The sequence below is a fragment of the Rhincodon typus genome, chromosome 4 (assembly GCF_021869965.1).
Source record: "Rhincodon typus isolate 14 chromosome 4, sRhiTyp1.1, whole genome shotgun sequence".
Taxonomy (NCBI): domain Eukaryota; kingdom Metazoa; phylum Chordata; class Chondrichthyes; order Orectolobiformes; family Rhincodontidae; genus Rhincodon; species Rhincodon typus.
The window spans coordinates 117,325,288-117,339,539 of record NC_063335.1 but is presented as its reverse complement, the minus strand read 5'-3'; the positions used below and the strand labels follow the sequence as shown (position 1 = coordinate 117,339,539).

General features: G+C 44.8%; 1 protein-coding gene across 3 annotated transcripts in view; it reads left to right on the top strand.

Moving 5' to 3' along the window:
• ss18 (SS18 subunit of BAF chromatin remodeling complex) overlaps positions 1-14,252 on the top strand; it is a 58,245-nt gene that overhangs the window by 12,374 nt on the left and 31,619 nt on the right. For all 3 annotated transcript variants that reach the window (XM_048596233.1, XM_048596232.1, XM_048596234.1), the window contains exon 3: positions 13,948-14,032. In XM_048596233.1, coding sequence (XP_048452190.1) covers positions 13,948-14,032 — 85 coding nt within the window. The remainder of the gene's footprint in view (positions 1-13,947; positions 14,033-14,252) is intronic.

Here is a 14,252-nt window from a genome sequence, read left to right as displayed (position 1 = left end):
CTCCCCCTCCCTGTCTCTGTCACCTCCTCCGGCCCCCACTCCCCCTCCCTGTCTCTGTCACCTCCTCCGGCCCCCACTCCCCCTCCCTGTCTCTGTCACCTCCACCGGCCCCCACTCCCCCTCCCTGTCTCTGTCACCTCCTCCGGCTCCTACTCCCTTCCTTATCTTGGCAGAAATAGAATCATGGAAAGTTTCCAGCTCAGAAGGAGGCCACTCAGTCCACTGTGTCTGTGCTAGATTTTGAAGAAGTACTTGTGCATGTTGATGTACAATGACAGAAGTTTTTTAGTTTGCTCATGGGATGTGGGCATCACTGGCAATGTAAGCATTTGTTGTCTGCCCCCAGTTGCCCTTGAGCGAATATTTCAGAGAGCACATTTCTGAGTCTGGGTTTGTGGCTTACTTATCTTTTCTCCTGCAGTCTAAATTGTTGTAATGGTTTAAAACTTGGCAGTCTTGCGTAGGTCCTGATGAGGGCAAGGTGAAAAATAGCTAGTATTTCCCTTTAACAGTGTTTGTTTAGGATCTGTCCTGCTGGGTAACTCTATAACCTTAACTCTTGAGAAATCCTCTCTGGTGATTGTATGTTTTCTTGGAGACAAAATGTTGTAATCTTGACATGCCAAGCAGGGCTCCAAACGTACAGAATTCCACAGCTAGTGTCGCAGGTACTGAATGGAAATTTTACTGCAGTTAAGGAGAATGATTAGTGTTCCAGCTCTTGGGTCTAATTTTAGAAACTGTCGTTGTATTAGACAGCCTGTGGGAAGGTGTCACTTACAGTGCTATGTTCATGCTGAGTCAGAAAGATGGTGGCTCCCAATATGGGGTCCCCGGCCCAGGCTGACAGAGCTCCCTCGCCAGCCCTGGCACAGTACTGTGGCAGTGCCACCCTGTTGGACGGGCTGATATTTAGATGGGGCTGAGTAAAATCAAGGCAACTGTTATGTTTTCAGCTGGATGTGAAAGGTCCCCTGGTGTGACATGGAAGAATAATCGGGAATTTCTCACTGGTGTCATGGCCATGTTTTTTGTTCCTTATTAACATCACTCTTTTTTTTCCACAAGTTGCATTGTTGTCAGTGGGGTCTTGCTGTGTAAAAAAAAAAGGCTTTCCTGTTCCCTACATTGCAGCTACATTACGCTGCATTACAATGGTCCCCACATTTAGCAGGGTGCTTCATGACCAGTGAGTCCAGAACGAGGGGCTCACATCTACGGATACAGAGTGGGCCATTTAGGACTGAGATGAGGAGAAATGTCTTCACCCAGAGAGTGGGGAGCCTGTGGAATTCTCTGCCACAGAAAATGATTGAGACCAAAACATTGAATGTTTTCAAGAAGACTGTAAGAAATAGGAACAAGAGAAGACCATTTGGTTTCTCAAGCCTGCTCCTTCAATCGTTGAGCCAACATTTGTAGCACCCACTTTCCTAGAGATCATCTTTGGAAGGAGTTAAATAAGTTCTTTGGGCTAAATATATCAAAGGGTATGGGGGAGAAAGCAGGAACAGGGAACTGAGTTGGATGGTCAGCCAGATCATGTTGAATGACGGAGCAGGCTTGAAGGGCTGAGTGGCCTATTCCTGCCCCTATGTTCCATGTTTCAGCTGTACAGCATTTTGGGATGTCTTGAGGTGATGGAAAGCTACTATATGAATGCAGGTTAATTCTTCCTTGTTGTTTGTATCAGTGTTCTTCCCTCTCTTTGCCAAATTTCCAGACTCTGACAGGTTTGAGACCTGTTCTATGATTGACTGAAGGATGTGCTGATGTAAGCCCAGTCAAAAAATAAGTGATTGCAGTTGCTTTAAGCGTCATGGCATGTGTAATCTGCCAGGATTTGGCACTTAATGCTGAGCTCTCCTTCCATCAGTCAGATCAGGGAGGACTTGAACAATGCCAGTTTATTGTGTCCTATTCCATGGACCTTTTCATTATACAATCAGCGTGGGGGTTGAATAATACAGATTGTTCAGGATTAAAACAGAATGCTGCAGGTTAGACAGCAAAAGGGAGGTTTGCAACTTGGCGCAGAGCCCCTATGATGATGTGACAGACTAGCAGCCTCCTTGAAGGTGGAAGTAGATTCAGAGGGTTGTGGGACCGGTATGTGAGCGCCCAATCTTGGCTAACTCCAGTCCATCAACCGTGCCTGCCTTTGAGGTCAGGGACAGAGGCAGTGCTGCCCTGTTGGAGGTGCCATGCTTTGAATGAGGCCCAACCCCAAGGCCACCAGTGCCCACTCTGCCAATGTGAGAGATCCACTGGGTACACCATGGAAGAGGAGCTAGGAAGTTCTGCCTGTGCCCAGCTGGGGTCTGCTCTCCCACCTTGATAAAGGCAAAGTCGCCATACTCCTGCTGGACTGTAGGGCTGCTCTCATGTTATATAGAGAGAGAGAGAGAGAATGCTGGTGGTGGTTTAACCGGAGGGTCACCACGCCTCAGGCGAGGGGAGAGGTTCAGAAGGTGAGTGCTTCTTGGTAACCTCGGCTGGTGCGGGAGTTGAACCCCTGCTGTTGGTGTCACTCTGGATTGCAAACCAGCCTTCCAACTAGCTGAGCTAACTGTTCCCTGAACGTGAAGTCACCATAGTCTCGGACAACCATAGGGCTGCTCTCTCCTTATAGAGAAATGACTGGTGGTGTGTTTCACCTGAGGGGACAAAGTCAAAATGGTAGGACCTTCATGGTGATCTCAGATGGTGTGGGAATAACTCTTTGTAACCCCTGACCTAGCTGTGACGGTCCCTCTGCGGTAAACAATCCCACAGATTCATCCCCCTCTGAGAGAAGAAATTCCTCCTTGTCTCTGTTTTAAATGTATGATCCCTTCTTCTGAGATCCTGGTCCCAGACTCTCCCACAGGGGGAAATGAGCTTTACATATCTACTTTATCATGTCCTCTAAGAAGTGAATTACCTTTATTATTACATGTGTTCAACTGAGTACCGTGAAAAGTTTATAAGTCACCACTTACAGAATCGAGTATGTTTCAGTAAGGTCCCCTCTCATTCTTTTAAACTCTAGTGAGTACAGGCCCAACCTGTTCAACCTCTCCTCATCAGACAGTCAGTCCATACCTAGTAGCAACCGAGTGAACTTTGAATCTAATGGCAGCATAGCTTCTTTTAGATAAGGGGGCCAAAACTGATCACAGTATTCCAGTTGTGGTCTGACTAGTGCCTTGTATTGTATTTGACTTGCCTTCCTTACTACCTGCTGAATTTGGATACTAGTTTTTTGTGATTTATGCATAAGGACTCTCAAATCCCTCTGACCCATAGCTTTCTGCAGTCTTTATCCATTTAAATAATATTTAGCTCCTCTCTTCTTCCTGCCAAAGTCCATGACCTCACATTTTCCCACATTTTATAATCCATCTGCCAAGTTTTGTCCTCTGACTTAACTTCTCTATATCTCTCTGCAGACTTTTGTATGACTTGCCTCCTGACCTATTTTTGTGTCATCCAGAAACTTGGCTACGAGAAATTCACTTTCCTCATACAAATGATTAATTATATATTCTAAAGAGTTATGACTCCGGCATTGGTCCCTGTGACACAGAGGTTTACCTAACTCAATCTAGATTGGAAACTCACATTACACTAATTAGTGGGAAACCAGAAACAGTAAAAATGTAAAATACTTAATAGGAGTGCTTCGACTGAAGTTACCATATGTACATTTCTGCCTGCGTGTTATAATAGACTACTTCCTACTTTTAACACTGAAGTCCTATTTATCAGTATATGGTTTATAGTTTATGAAATCTCAGGCTGGTCCTCAGTCTGAATTTGAAGGACTTTCTTGCAGCAACAATTTGACACTCTAGTTATCTGCTAAGCTGTCAGTCATGATGTAATAGAACAAGGAAAAAGCTAAAACACAGAAACTAATAGCAAGAAAAAGGAATGACAAGAGTTTTATGCATTCCTCATGAGGCCTCAGACAGCCAGTTTGCTAGCAACAAGGGAAGGTTGCCATCCTGAAAATGCTCTCATTATCCCAACTCTCTTTGATGAGTTGGCTATTGCCCTATATATGCGCATATACTACCTCCCATGCCACGGGCTGTTACCCAACATCCCCTCGAAGCTGTGTGGCAACAGGCACGCACGCACACACACCTTTTGATTCTGCACATACCAATCGTGGCATGGACCTCCCCTTCTAGAAGTCACTGCTATTGCATGGTCTGTGGAAGCTCTTGCAGTTCGAAACAAAATACAAGGAAATGCTGCTGTTATTTGAAGCCTGATTTGCAGTATCTTAACAAATATCTTTTAGAAATTCAAATATATTATGTCTACCTGTTCCCCTTTATCTATCCTGCTCATTACCTCCTGAAAGAATTGTAGTAAATTTGTTAGGTATGATTTTCCCTTCCTGAAGCCAGGCTGACTTTGCTTGATCATATTTATTTCTAAATGCTCTGCATGTATATCCTTTATAATTCAAACATGAAAACGGAGGCTCTCACTCCATTGTGCCAGTCCTGAGGGAGTGCTGTATTGTCCTGGATTGTATTCCTCTGAGGCCTTCGAATAAGTTCCTGCCAATGCTTGTGCGTAAACATTTTTTTAAAAAAAAAACCCACCTTTGCATGATTCCAGAGAAGACAAATGGAATTTTGGCATTTTTGCCAAAGGAATGATGTATAAAGGCATGGAGAGATTGCTGCGACTGTACAAGGCATTGGTGGGACTGCGCCAGTCAGCTCCTGACCTCATTACAGCCTTGGTTCAAACGTGGACAAAAGAGCTGAATTCCAGAGGTGAGGTGAGGTGAGAGTGACAGCCCTTGACATCAAGGCTGCATTTGACAGAGTGTGGCATCAAGGAGCCCTAGCAAAACTGGAATCAATGGGTATCAGGGGGCAAACTCTCCGCTGGTTGGAGTCATACCTGACACAAAGGAAGGTGGTTGTGGTTGTTGGAGGTCAGTCATCTCAGCTCCAGCACATCTCTGCAGGAATTACTCAGGGTAGTGTCCTAGGCCCAACCATCTTCAGCTGCTTCATCAATGACCTTCCCTCCACCATAAAGTCAGAAATGGGGATGTTCACCAATAATTGTACAGTGTTCAGCACCATTTGTAACTCCTCAGATACTGAAAAAGCTCACCACCAACTTCTCAAGGGCAACTAGGGATGGGCAATAAATGCTGGCCCAGCCAGCGATGTACTCATTTTGAGTGAATATAAATATTCAAATCTGAACCCGTCATAACATGGTCCACATCGATCAAATCTCCCCTTAACCTCCTTTGCAGCAAGAAGTTCAGAACCTGAGTCATAATCTCAGGATACATGGTAAGCCGATTTGGACTGAGGTGAAGAGATAAATCTTCACTGAAGGTGGAGAACGTGTGGAATTCTCTAACATTGGAGGCTGTGGAGCTCCTGTCATTGAGTGTGTTTGAGAAAGAAATAGATTTCTGGAGGCTAAATGTGTCATGGAACATGGGCAGAGCACAGGAGTATGGCGTAGAGATAGAATGGACTGAATGGCCTACTCCTGCTTTTATTTTCTGTGTATCCATGCTTCTAAGGTAAGCAACCCTCAAGTCTCCAAACTAACTCTGTCATAAAAATCCCTCGTCCATGGAACCATTCTCCTCCTCACCACCTTGAAAGTTATCACATCCTTCCTGAAGTATGGTGGTCAGAATGGGACACAATACTCCAGCTGGGACTAAACCAGAACATTCTAAAGGTTCAGAGATAGTAGGAACTGCAGATGCTGGAGAATCTGAGACAACAAGGTGCAGGGCTGGATGAACACAGCAGGCCAAGCAGCATCATAGGAGCAGATGCATTCTAAAGGTTCGCTGTGTTTTCCCTACTTTTGCGTTTTGTGCTTCTGCTTGTTAGGCATATACTTTGCTCGCGACTCTCGCTCAAAACATTCTGCCCATCTCCAAGCCCAGTAGGCATGGGCCCTCTCCCTGCGTACTCTGTCCATGACTGTGCCGTGCAGGCAATGTTACCTTTGCCCATCCCTTCTGCCCAATGCTTCACCTCACACCCAAATAATGCCACCTGCCACTGCTGTGCCAGCCTGGTGCTGACACTTCATTTCATCCCCACTATTTGCCCCTTCTCCAACTTTGGTGGTATCAGAGAAGTTTGGCATTTTGTCCTGTCTTCCAAGATTGTTGACATCAATTACAAAAAGCAGCTGACCTCTTACTGATCCTTTGGAAATAGCACTGTCTGACATCCTCCAGTCCACAAAACAGTCATCTACCACAAATCACAGCTTTCTGTCCTTGCATCCAGTGTATTTTTATCCAGTCAGTTATGGATCCTCCATAGACCCTGATTCTGTTAACCAGCTTTTAATGCGGTACTCTGTGAATTTTAAGAACATGTTTGACAATCTTTTTACACCTCAGTCACCAGCCTCTCTCAACCCAGCCTCTCCATCACTTCCTTTCGCTATTTAATTGTGGTAGTGATTTGCAACTTTCTGTTCTTGGAAACTTTAGCAAGGACCAGACGACATTATCTCAGAGTAAGGAGTTGCATATTTAGGACAGAAATGAGGAATTTCTTCTCTGAGAAGAGTGAATCTATGGATTTCTTTATCGCAGAGGCCTGGGTCATTAAATATATTCAAGGCTGAGACAGACAGATTTTTAATCAGTGAGGGGAATAGAGGGTTATGGGGAAAAGGCAGGAAAGTGGAGTTGAGGATTATCAGATCTGCTGTGATCTCGCTGAATGGTGGAGCAGATTCGATGGGCTGAATGACCTACTTCTCTATGTCTTATGGTTGCTGAACTGAGAACCCAGAAGCCTTTTTTTCACAATTTTGATTGCAATGACTGGCAGATTTAATTAAATTCAATTGATTCAAACCGTCCGGCTTTTAAAAGCTGGTCTCAGTGCTGGTGATCACGATAGTATTATCAATTGGTTGTGAAAATGCTGCCGTGTTTACCCGATCGGGTGTACGTGTGACTCCAGACCCACAGCAATGTGGTCGACTCTTAGCCACTTTCTGAAAAGATCAAGCAAGCCACTTAACTGGAGGGTGAGCTGTAAATATGGGCTTTGCAACACCCTTGAGTGAATTAAGATAAAATCCTGAGATGCCGGCCAGGAAGTGGTTGTAATGATACTGTCAGAAAAATTGTCTCCCCATCCCCCGACATTCTCCCTCCCACCCCACATTTTATTTTATCATAGAATCCCTACAAACTCAGCCCATCAAGTCTACACTGACCCTCTGAACAGCATCCTACCCAGACGCACCCCCGTAAGCCTATTCCTGTAGCTCTATTTCCCACGGCTAACTCACCTATCCTACACATTCCTGGATGTGTAGGCACGGCCGATCCATCTTTGGACTGTGGGAGGTAACCAGAGCACCCGGAGGAAACCCACGCAGACACGGAGAATGTGCAAACTCCACACAGACAGTCGCTCGAGGGTGGAATTGAACCTGGGTCCCTGGTGCTGTGAGGCAGCAGTGCTAACCACTGAGCCACTGTGCCGCCCTTTTACTTTCGGCATTTTACAGATTAATGATTTTCTGGAAGGTTACCAGCGTGTCATGTAGCAGAATGCAACCTTGCATTCTCAGACTTAGGTAGTTTTCCTTCTTGCTTTGTATTTGAGATTTGTTTTTCTTTCCCTTTCACTTCTCACTGAATTTGTATTTTGTGATCTTTTCCAATCAGCCCTGTGACTTTACACATTTATAGTATTAAAATATTTCATCAGCTGTGTTCCTTGTTTCGGGGTGTGTGTTATTGAGTTTTTACTGTGGACCTGCTGTATTATTAACACCAGCATGTCATTAAAGTTCAGTTGTCGCTTACTATTGTGCTTCAAGGTCGTTGCTTCAGATTTGAATGGTATGGGATGCTGAAGTGTTTGGAGCAGAGTGAAAATATTGTTTAAAAACTTGTTTAAAAGAACTGCTGTTCTGTTGTGACGTGGATAATCCCCTTCCCCGAAGCTGAATGATTGGGTTGTGGGAGGTGGAGGGGATCATGTGGTAAATCTAATAGAACAGGCCAAAGTTTTCACCAATGATCACTATGGGACGGGAGAGAGGTTGCAAGTCGAGGATGTGGCAAGAAATGAGGCTAGAGATTGCAAAACTGGTAAAAGAGCCGTATTTGAGGCCCCCTACCTGAATGCATGTGGCATTCGTAACCAAGCCGATAAATTGTTGGCCCAGATAACTTTGTTTTAAAAACAGAAATTGCTGGAGAAACTCAGTAGGTCTGGCAGCTTCCAGTCAGGTGTGTCTCCTCTTCAGAACTTTGTATGGCCTGATAGCCATCAGAGAGACAAGATTGCAGTGTTTCCAAGGCTGGGGCTTGAATGTAGAGGGATGTTTGATATGTTGAAATGATGGGAAGTTAGGAAGAATTGATGAGGTAGCACTGTTAATTAAGGATGTCGTGAGTGAGTGAGTGTGAGAGATTCAAATGGAAAGATGTAGAATCAATTTGGGTAGAAATGAGAAACAGGAAAAGTAACAGGTCAACTAGGAGTTTACAGGCTCCCAGACACATGTAGAACAGGAATGAACAAATAGCGGTAAGCAGGAAAGGCACACAGTTTCAAGTTCTTCATGACAACTGCAGTACAAGTTGGGTGAACTAGATTGGCAAAGGTAGCCTGAACAATGTGTTTGTGGGATGCACCATGGGCAGCACGGTGGCTCAGTGGTTAGCACCGCTGCCTCAAGGCGCCAGGGATCCGGGTTCGATCCCACCTTTCGGTGATTATGCAAACTCCACACAGACGTTCTCCCTGTGTCTGTGTGGGTTTCCTCTGGGCGATCCGGTTTCCTCCCACAGCCCAAAGATGTGCAGGTTAGGTGGATTGCCCATGGGAAATGCAGGGTTACAGAGATAGAGTGGAATGCTCTTCGGTGCGGGGGGAGCTGTGTGGACTCGATGGGCTGAATGGCCTGCTTCCACACTCTAGAGATTCTATGATCTGAAACAATTTCTTAGGAGCAGTAAGTCTGAGAGACCACCAGAGAACAGAATGAGTGATGAGATGCAGTTAATCAGTAACCATGTGGTAAAGGAACATATAGGCCATAGGGAACTAAACCTCTCCCCTTCAGCCTAAATCAAAATTCTGTAATCTCTCCCCATTTATAGAATGTGCCTTTTTTTTATTATTCTTCGTGCCAAACAGGGCAATTTCATCTATTTACCACATCTTTGCCCAATCAATCCATCTGTATCCCTTTGTAACTTCCTTATACCCTCTTCACAACTTACAGCCATGTAATCATACAGTACAGAAAGGGCCTTTTGGCCCATCAAGTTTGTACTGCAACCTACACTAGTCTCACTTTCCTGTATAAAGCCAATAGCCTTGAATGTTATGACACGTGTGCTGTTAAAATGCCGTGTCTAACTTCCATCCCTTTCTCTCTCATTTATCTAACACCCCCTTTCAGTGCATAAATATGATTCACCTCAATCACGTTCCACATTCTCACCTAGCTGGGTTTCCACAGCTTTCCACTGTGTTCTTTATTGCATTTATGAATTACACTCAAATTATAGCATCTTATTTTGCACTCCTTATTTTGTTGAGGTTTGAGAATTATGCATTTAACTCCTACTGAAAAATAGAAGTAAAAATTAACTACTATTGAAAAATAGTAGAGGTCTTTATCGAGGCATGATTGATCACCTTTCATTCTACTCCACCCCAGGTCTCTCAAAAACTTGAATAAGTTCCCTTTGTCATCTCACACTCGGAAAACCTGATGAAATTCAGCATGTTCTAAAGAGATACTTAGTGCTTTAAGTCTGTCAACAAATTGTGGCTGACCTTTCAAGATTTTGAGTCATCTTCAGCAATCTGACCATTAGTCACAGCTCCCACATAGAGTCCCGCTTGCAATTGCTCATCTGGTACTAAGGACCTGAGGGTTCATGAGCTAAAGTGTAACTTGTTCCCTCGATGCTCCATCACAAGGACAAAACACATTCTCTGTCATGTTTCTATCTCTCGTTTCAAACAAAAAATAAAAGAATAAAATCAGCTCTGCCAAATCCAACAGAGAGAGAGTGAGTGGCCTGGAATGTAAGGTTAACAGTGAAGGGTTGTAGTTCACCCACAGTCTCAAAGAAGCCAGACTGAAAGATCCAACAGACCACTTGGGTGGGAAACCACAACCTTCTCTTCATGCAGTGGATCACTGTGTTCTTGGTGGGGGCATTGCCAGTGTGCAGCTGCGGTGATGTCAGCAAGCTGCCTGCAGCCAATCACGTTAAAGGATTCCCACAGACAGTCAGTCAAGCAATGAAGTGCTCAGATGATTCAAATCTTTTATTTACAAACTTTTCAAGAAAATACTTGAGACTAGAGAACGTGGAGTGATGAAGCTGAAATATCATGGAAAAACTTTAAGAATTATTTTGAATTATTTATGATGCCTATCTGAAGAGGAGAAATTTGCAGGGAATTTGTATGAGAGTGTGCTTTGCTCTCTCAGACTAGGCTGATTGGGTGTTTGTGTGCTGTAACTATTACTTTCATTTGCAAAGTTGCTGGGATAGGTTCAGGGGAGGCGATGGCCTAGTGGTATTATCACTGGACCGTTAATCCAGATCCCCAGATAATGTCCTGGGGACCCGGGTTTGAATCCCGCCACGGCCGATGGTGGAATTTGAATTCAATAAATATCTGGAATTAAGAGTCTAATGATGACCATGAATCCATTGTCGGAAAAACCCATCTGGTTCACTAATGTCCTTTAGGGAAGGAAACTGCTATCCTTACCTGGTCTGGCCTACATGTGACTCCAGACCCACAGTAATGTGGTTGATTCTTGACCGCCCCGTGGGCAATTAGGGATGGGCAATAAATGCTACCTAGCCAGCGATGCCCTCATCCTGTGAATGAATAAAGGGGGGAAGAAAAAAGGCCTTGCCCCATTTTTGAATTGGCCGGTAGCTTGAGAAGCCTATAGTTTGCCTCTGTTTTCTCCATAGCAACGGCATTAACCGATCACAATTAATTCGCCAACTTTCATAGAAACGTAGAAAATAGGCCATTCAGTCCTTTAAGCCTGCTCCACCATTCAATTTGATCATGGCCGATCATACAACTTGATTTTTACTTTCTCTCCATACCCATTGATCCCTTTAGCCCTAAGAACTTTATCTAACGCCTTCTTGAAAACATTCAATGTTTTGGCCTCAACTACTTTCTGTCAGAGAGAATTCCACAGGCTCCCACTCTCTGGGTGAAGACATTTCTCCTCGTCTCAGTCCTAAACAGTTGACCCTGTATCCTCGGACTGTGACTCCCTGGTTCTGAACTCCCCGGTCATCGGGAACATCCTTCCTGCAATTACGCTGTCTAGTCCTGTTCAACACCCCTTCTTCCCTGCAGTATGAATTGTAATGATGGTTTAAAATTTGGCATTCTTGCATTGGTCCTGATGAGTGCAAGACAGAAAGGTTCAGCAACACGTCGCTGTTTTTGCAATGCTCAGGTTCTGTGCACCCAAGTCACCGTTCAAAGCCTATGACAGTGAACACTGACAATACCCCACCCAATCCCCTGTGCAGTCTGGGTCATTGACCAGACTGTGTAGACAGTGTAGTGGTGATGACACAGCTTTGTGCCCTCTCTTAGCTGTGCAGCCACTTGGATGTTCCAATGAGATTCCACACGTGCCAACTGACATTGGTGACTGAGGTGCCAATGCATTGACGTTGGTTTTGGAAGTCCATGTACTGAAAACAATGCGAGGAGAGTATTGCATTGGTTTTGTAATACAGAACCCCAGGCTGTAATATTCTGGGTTCGAATCTCATCGCAGCAGATGGTGAATTTTGAATTCAATTCAAAAAGCTAGTCTAATAACCATGAAACCATTGTCAGTCAACATCAAAACCCGTCTGGTTCACTAATGTCCACTAGGGAGGAAACGTATGCCATCCTAACCTGGTCTGGCCTACACCTGACTCCAGACCCAGAATAATGGAGTTAACTCTTAACTGCTCTCTGAAATTGTCTAACCAGTGAGTGATTCAATTGAGCTGCCATCTTGAATTCACCGTCATCTTCTTCAGAGTAATTAGGAATGGGCTAACCAATGACACCAACATTCTGTGTAGAATAATAAACGTTCAAAGTTCCACACAGCAGCCTGTTTGCAAGATCTGGAATGTCGGAATTAAGGACGGACTTTGAGGGGCCCTAAGTTGAAATGAGTAACTGCTGTATCCCTGTGTGGCTATAACAATGCAGGTAGACGGGCTCGCTTTGGAGAGTTTTAATAAAGACATTCAAAGGGTTTGAGTGGAGTCTGTGAGGAACATTGGCAGTTTCCAATAACAGGAGGGTTGGTTGCTCATCAAAAGGAGGGTGGTGGGAGGTTGAAAACAATTGTTTTGATGCAGTGACCTGGAATGTACTGCCTGACAGGGCAGTAGAAGCAGAGTTTATAATAACTTTCATAAGACCATAAGAAATAGGAGTCGGCCATTCAGCCCCTTGAGCATGCACTGCCACTCAATAGGATCATGGCTGATCCAATATTCCTCACATCCACTTACCTGCCCTTTCCCCTGATTCCCCGACTGATCAAGAATCTGTTGATCTCGGCCTTAAATATACACGAGGACTCTGTCCCCACAGCTCTCTGTGGCAAGGAGTTCCACAGACTCTCAACCCCCCTGAGTGAAGGAATTCATCCTCATCTCAGTCTGAAATTGGTGTTCCTTTGTTCTGAGACTGTGCCCTCTGGTCCTAGACTCTCCCATGAGGGGAACCACCCTCTCAGCATTTACCCTGTCAAGCCCCTTAAGAATCCGATATGCTTTAATGAGAACACCTCCCATTCTCCTAACCTCCGTTGAGTAGAGTCCCAACTTGTTTTCCCTTTGCTCATAAGACAATCCCTCCAATCAGGGATCATCCTAGTAAACCTTCTTTAAACTGCCTTCAATCACATAATATCTTTCCTTATCTGATAGCTTTCTTTCATAAGGGATTTGGATAAATACTTCAAGGGGTAACATTCACAAGAACTGGAAGAGTTGGACTAACTGGACCGTTCTGTCGGAGAGCCAGCACCAACCTGATGACCTGAATGGCCGCCTCCTGTGTTGCTGATGTCTCCTGGGAAATGTGACATCAAGTGGCAGGGTCAGGCTTAGCTTTGGTAACCAGCTTGCGATGAAGAAACTATCAACTGGCACTTAGATACAATCCTGGTTCATGCCCAAAAAGTTTGCAGACAACGAGGAATGTTTAACGCACAGTTACTGTTGTGATGTAACGAGCATGGCCGTCCATTTGTACAAGCAAGCTGCCACAAGCAAAGGTTTTTAAAAATGACTGTCATCAGCTCCTCTGCCGAAAGATTATTGGGAGATACGCAGGAATGTAGAGGTGAGGTACAATCAGGTCAGCCATCATCTGATTGAATGGTGGAGCAGGCTCGAGGGGCCAAATGGCCTCGTCTTGTCGGTATATTATTGGTTAAAGTCTCTTCAAAACGGAGGCCAAGGAAATGTATGCACCCACTTGAAAAGTGAAGCGGGGAGGGTTAAATGCTTTTACTGGTCATCTGAAAGGCAACATTTTTGACTTCGTGGTAAATCCGTGCCGGACTGTAAATCTGACTGTATCTCTGGAGTGCACAACCTTGGATAGGTACATGGATGGGGGAAGGGTTTAGAGGGATACGGACCAAATGCAGGCCGTTGCAACTAGCTGAGTGGTCAGCATGGACCAGTTTGGGCCAAAGGGCCTGTTTCCATGCTGTATGACTCTATGACTCAGTGCCCATAGCTGATGTGATGCCTTAACAGGGACTCTTTCATGTCTGCATGTGTGTTCAGGAAACTGCTCGGATGATTCAGAGCTTTAAAGTGAACCAGAAATTAATTCTTTGGTCACGATTCTTTTGATAAAACTGCTTCCTTTCCTCCTGTAGGTACCAGCAAGTGCTTCACAGAAATTTGGTCTATCTGGCAACAATAGCAGATTCCAATCAGAACATGCAGTCACTCTTGCCAGCTGTAAGTATTCTTTTTCAATAGAATTTTGTAAAGCAACATTCAGCTTCCAGAGATAACGCACAGCGTGGAGCTGGAGGAACACAGCAGGCCAGGCAGCATCAGAGGAGCAGGAAAGTCGACGTTTTGGGTCAGGACCCTTCTGAATTTCTGAAGAAGGGTCCCGACCCAAAACATCAGCTTTCCTGCTCCTCTGATGCTGCCTGGCCTGCTGTGTTCCTCC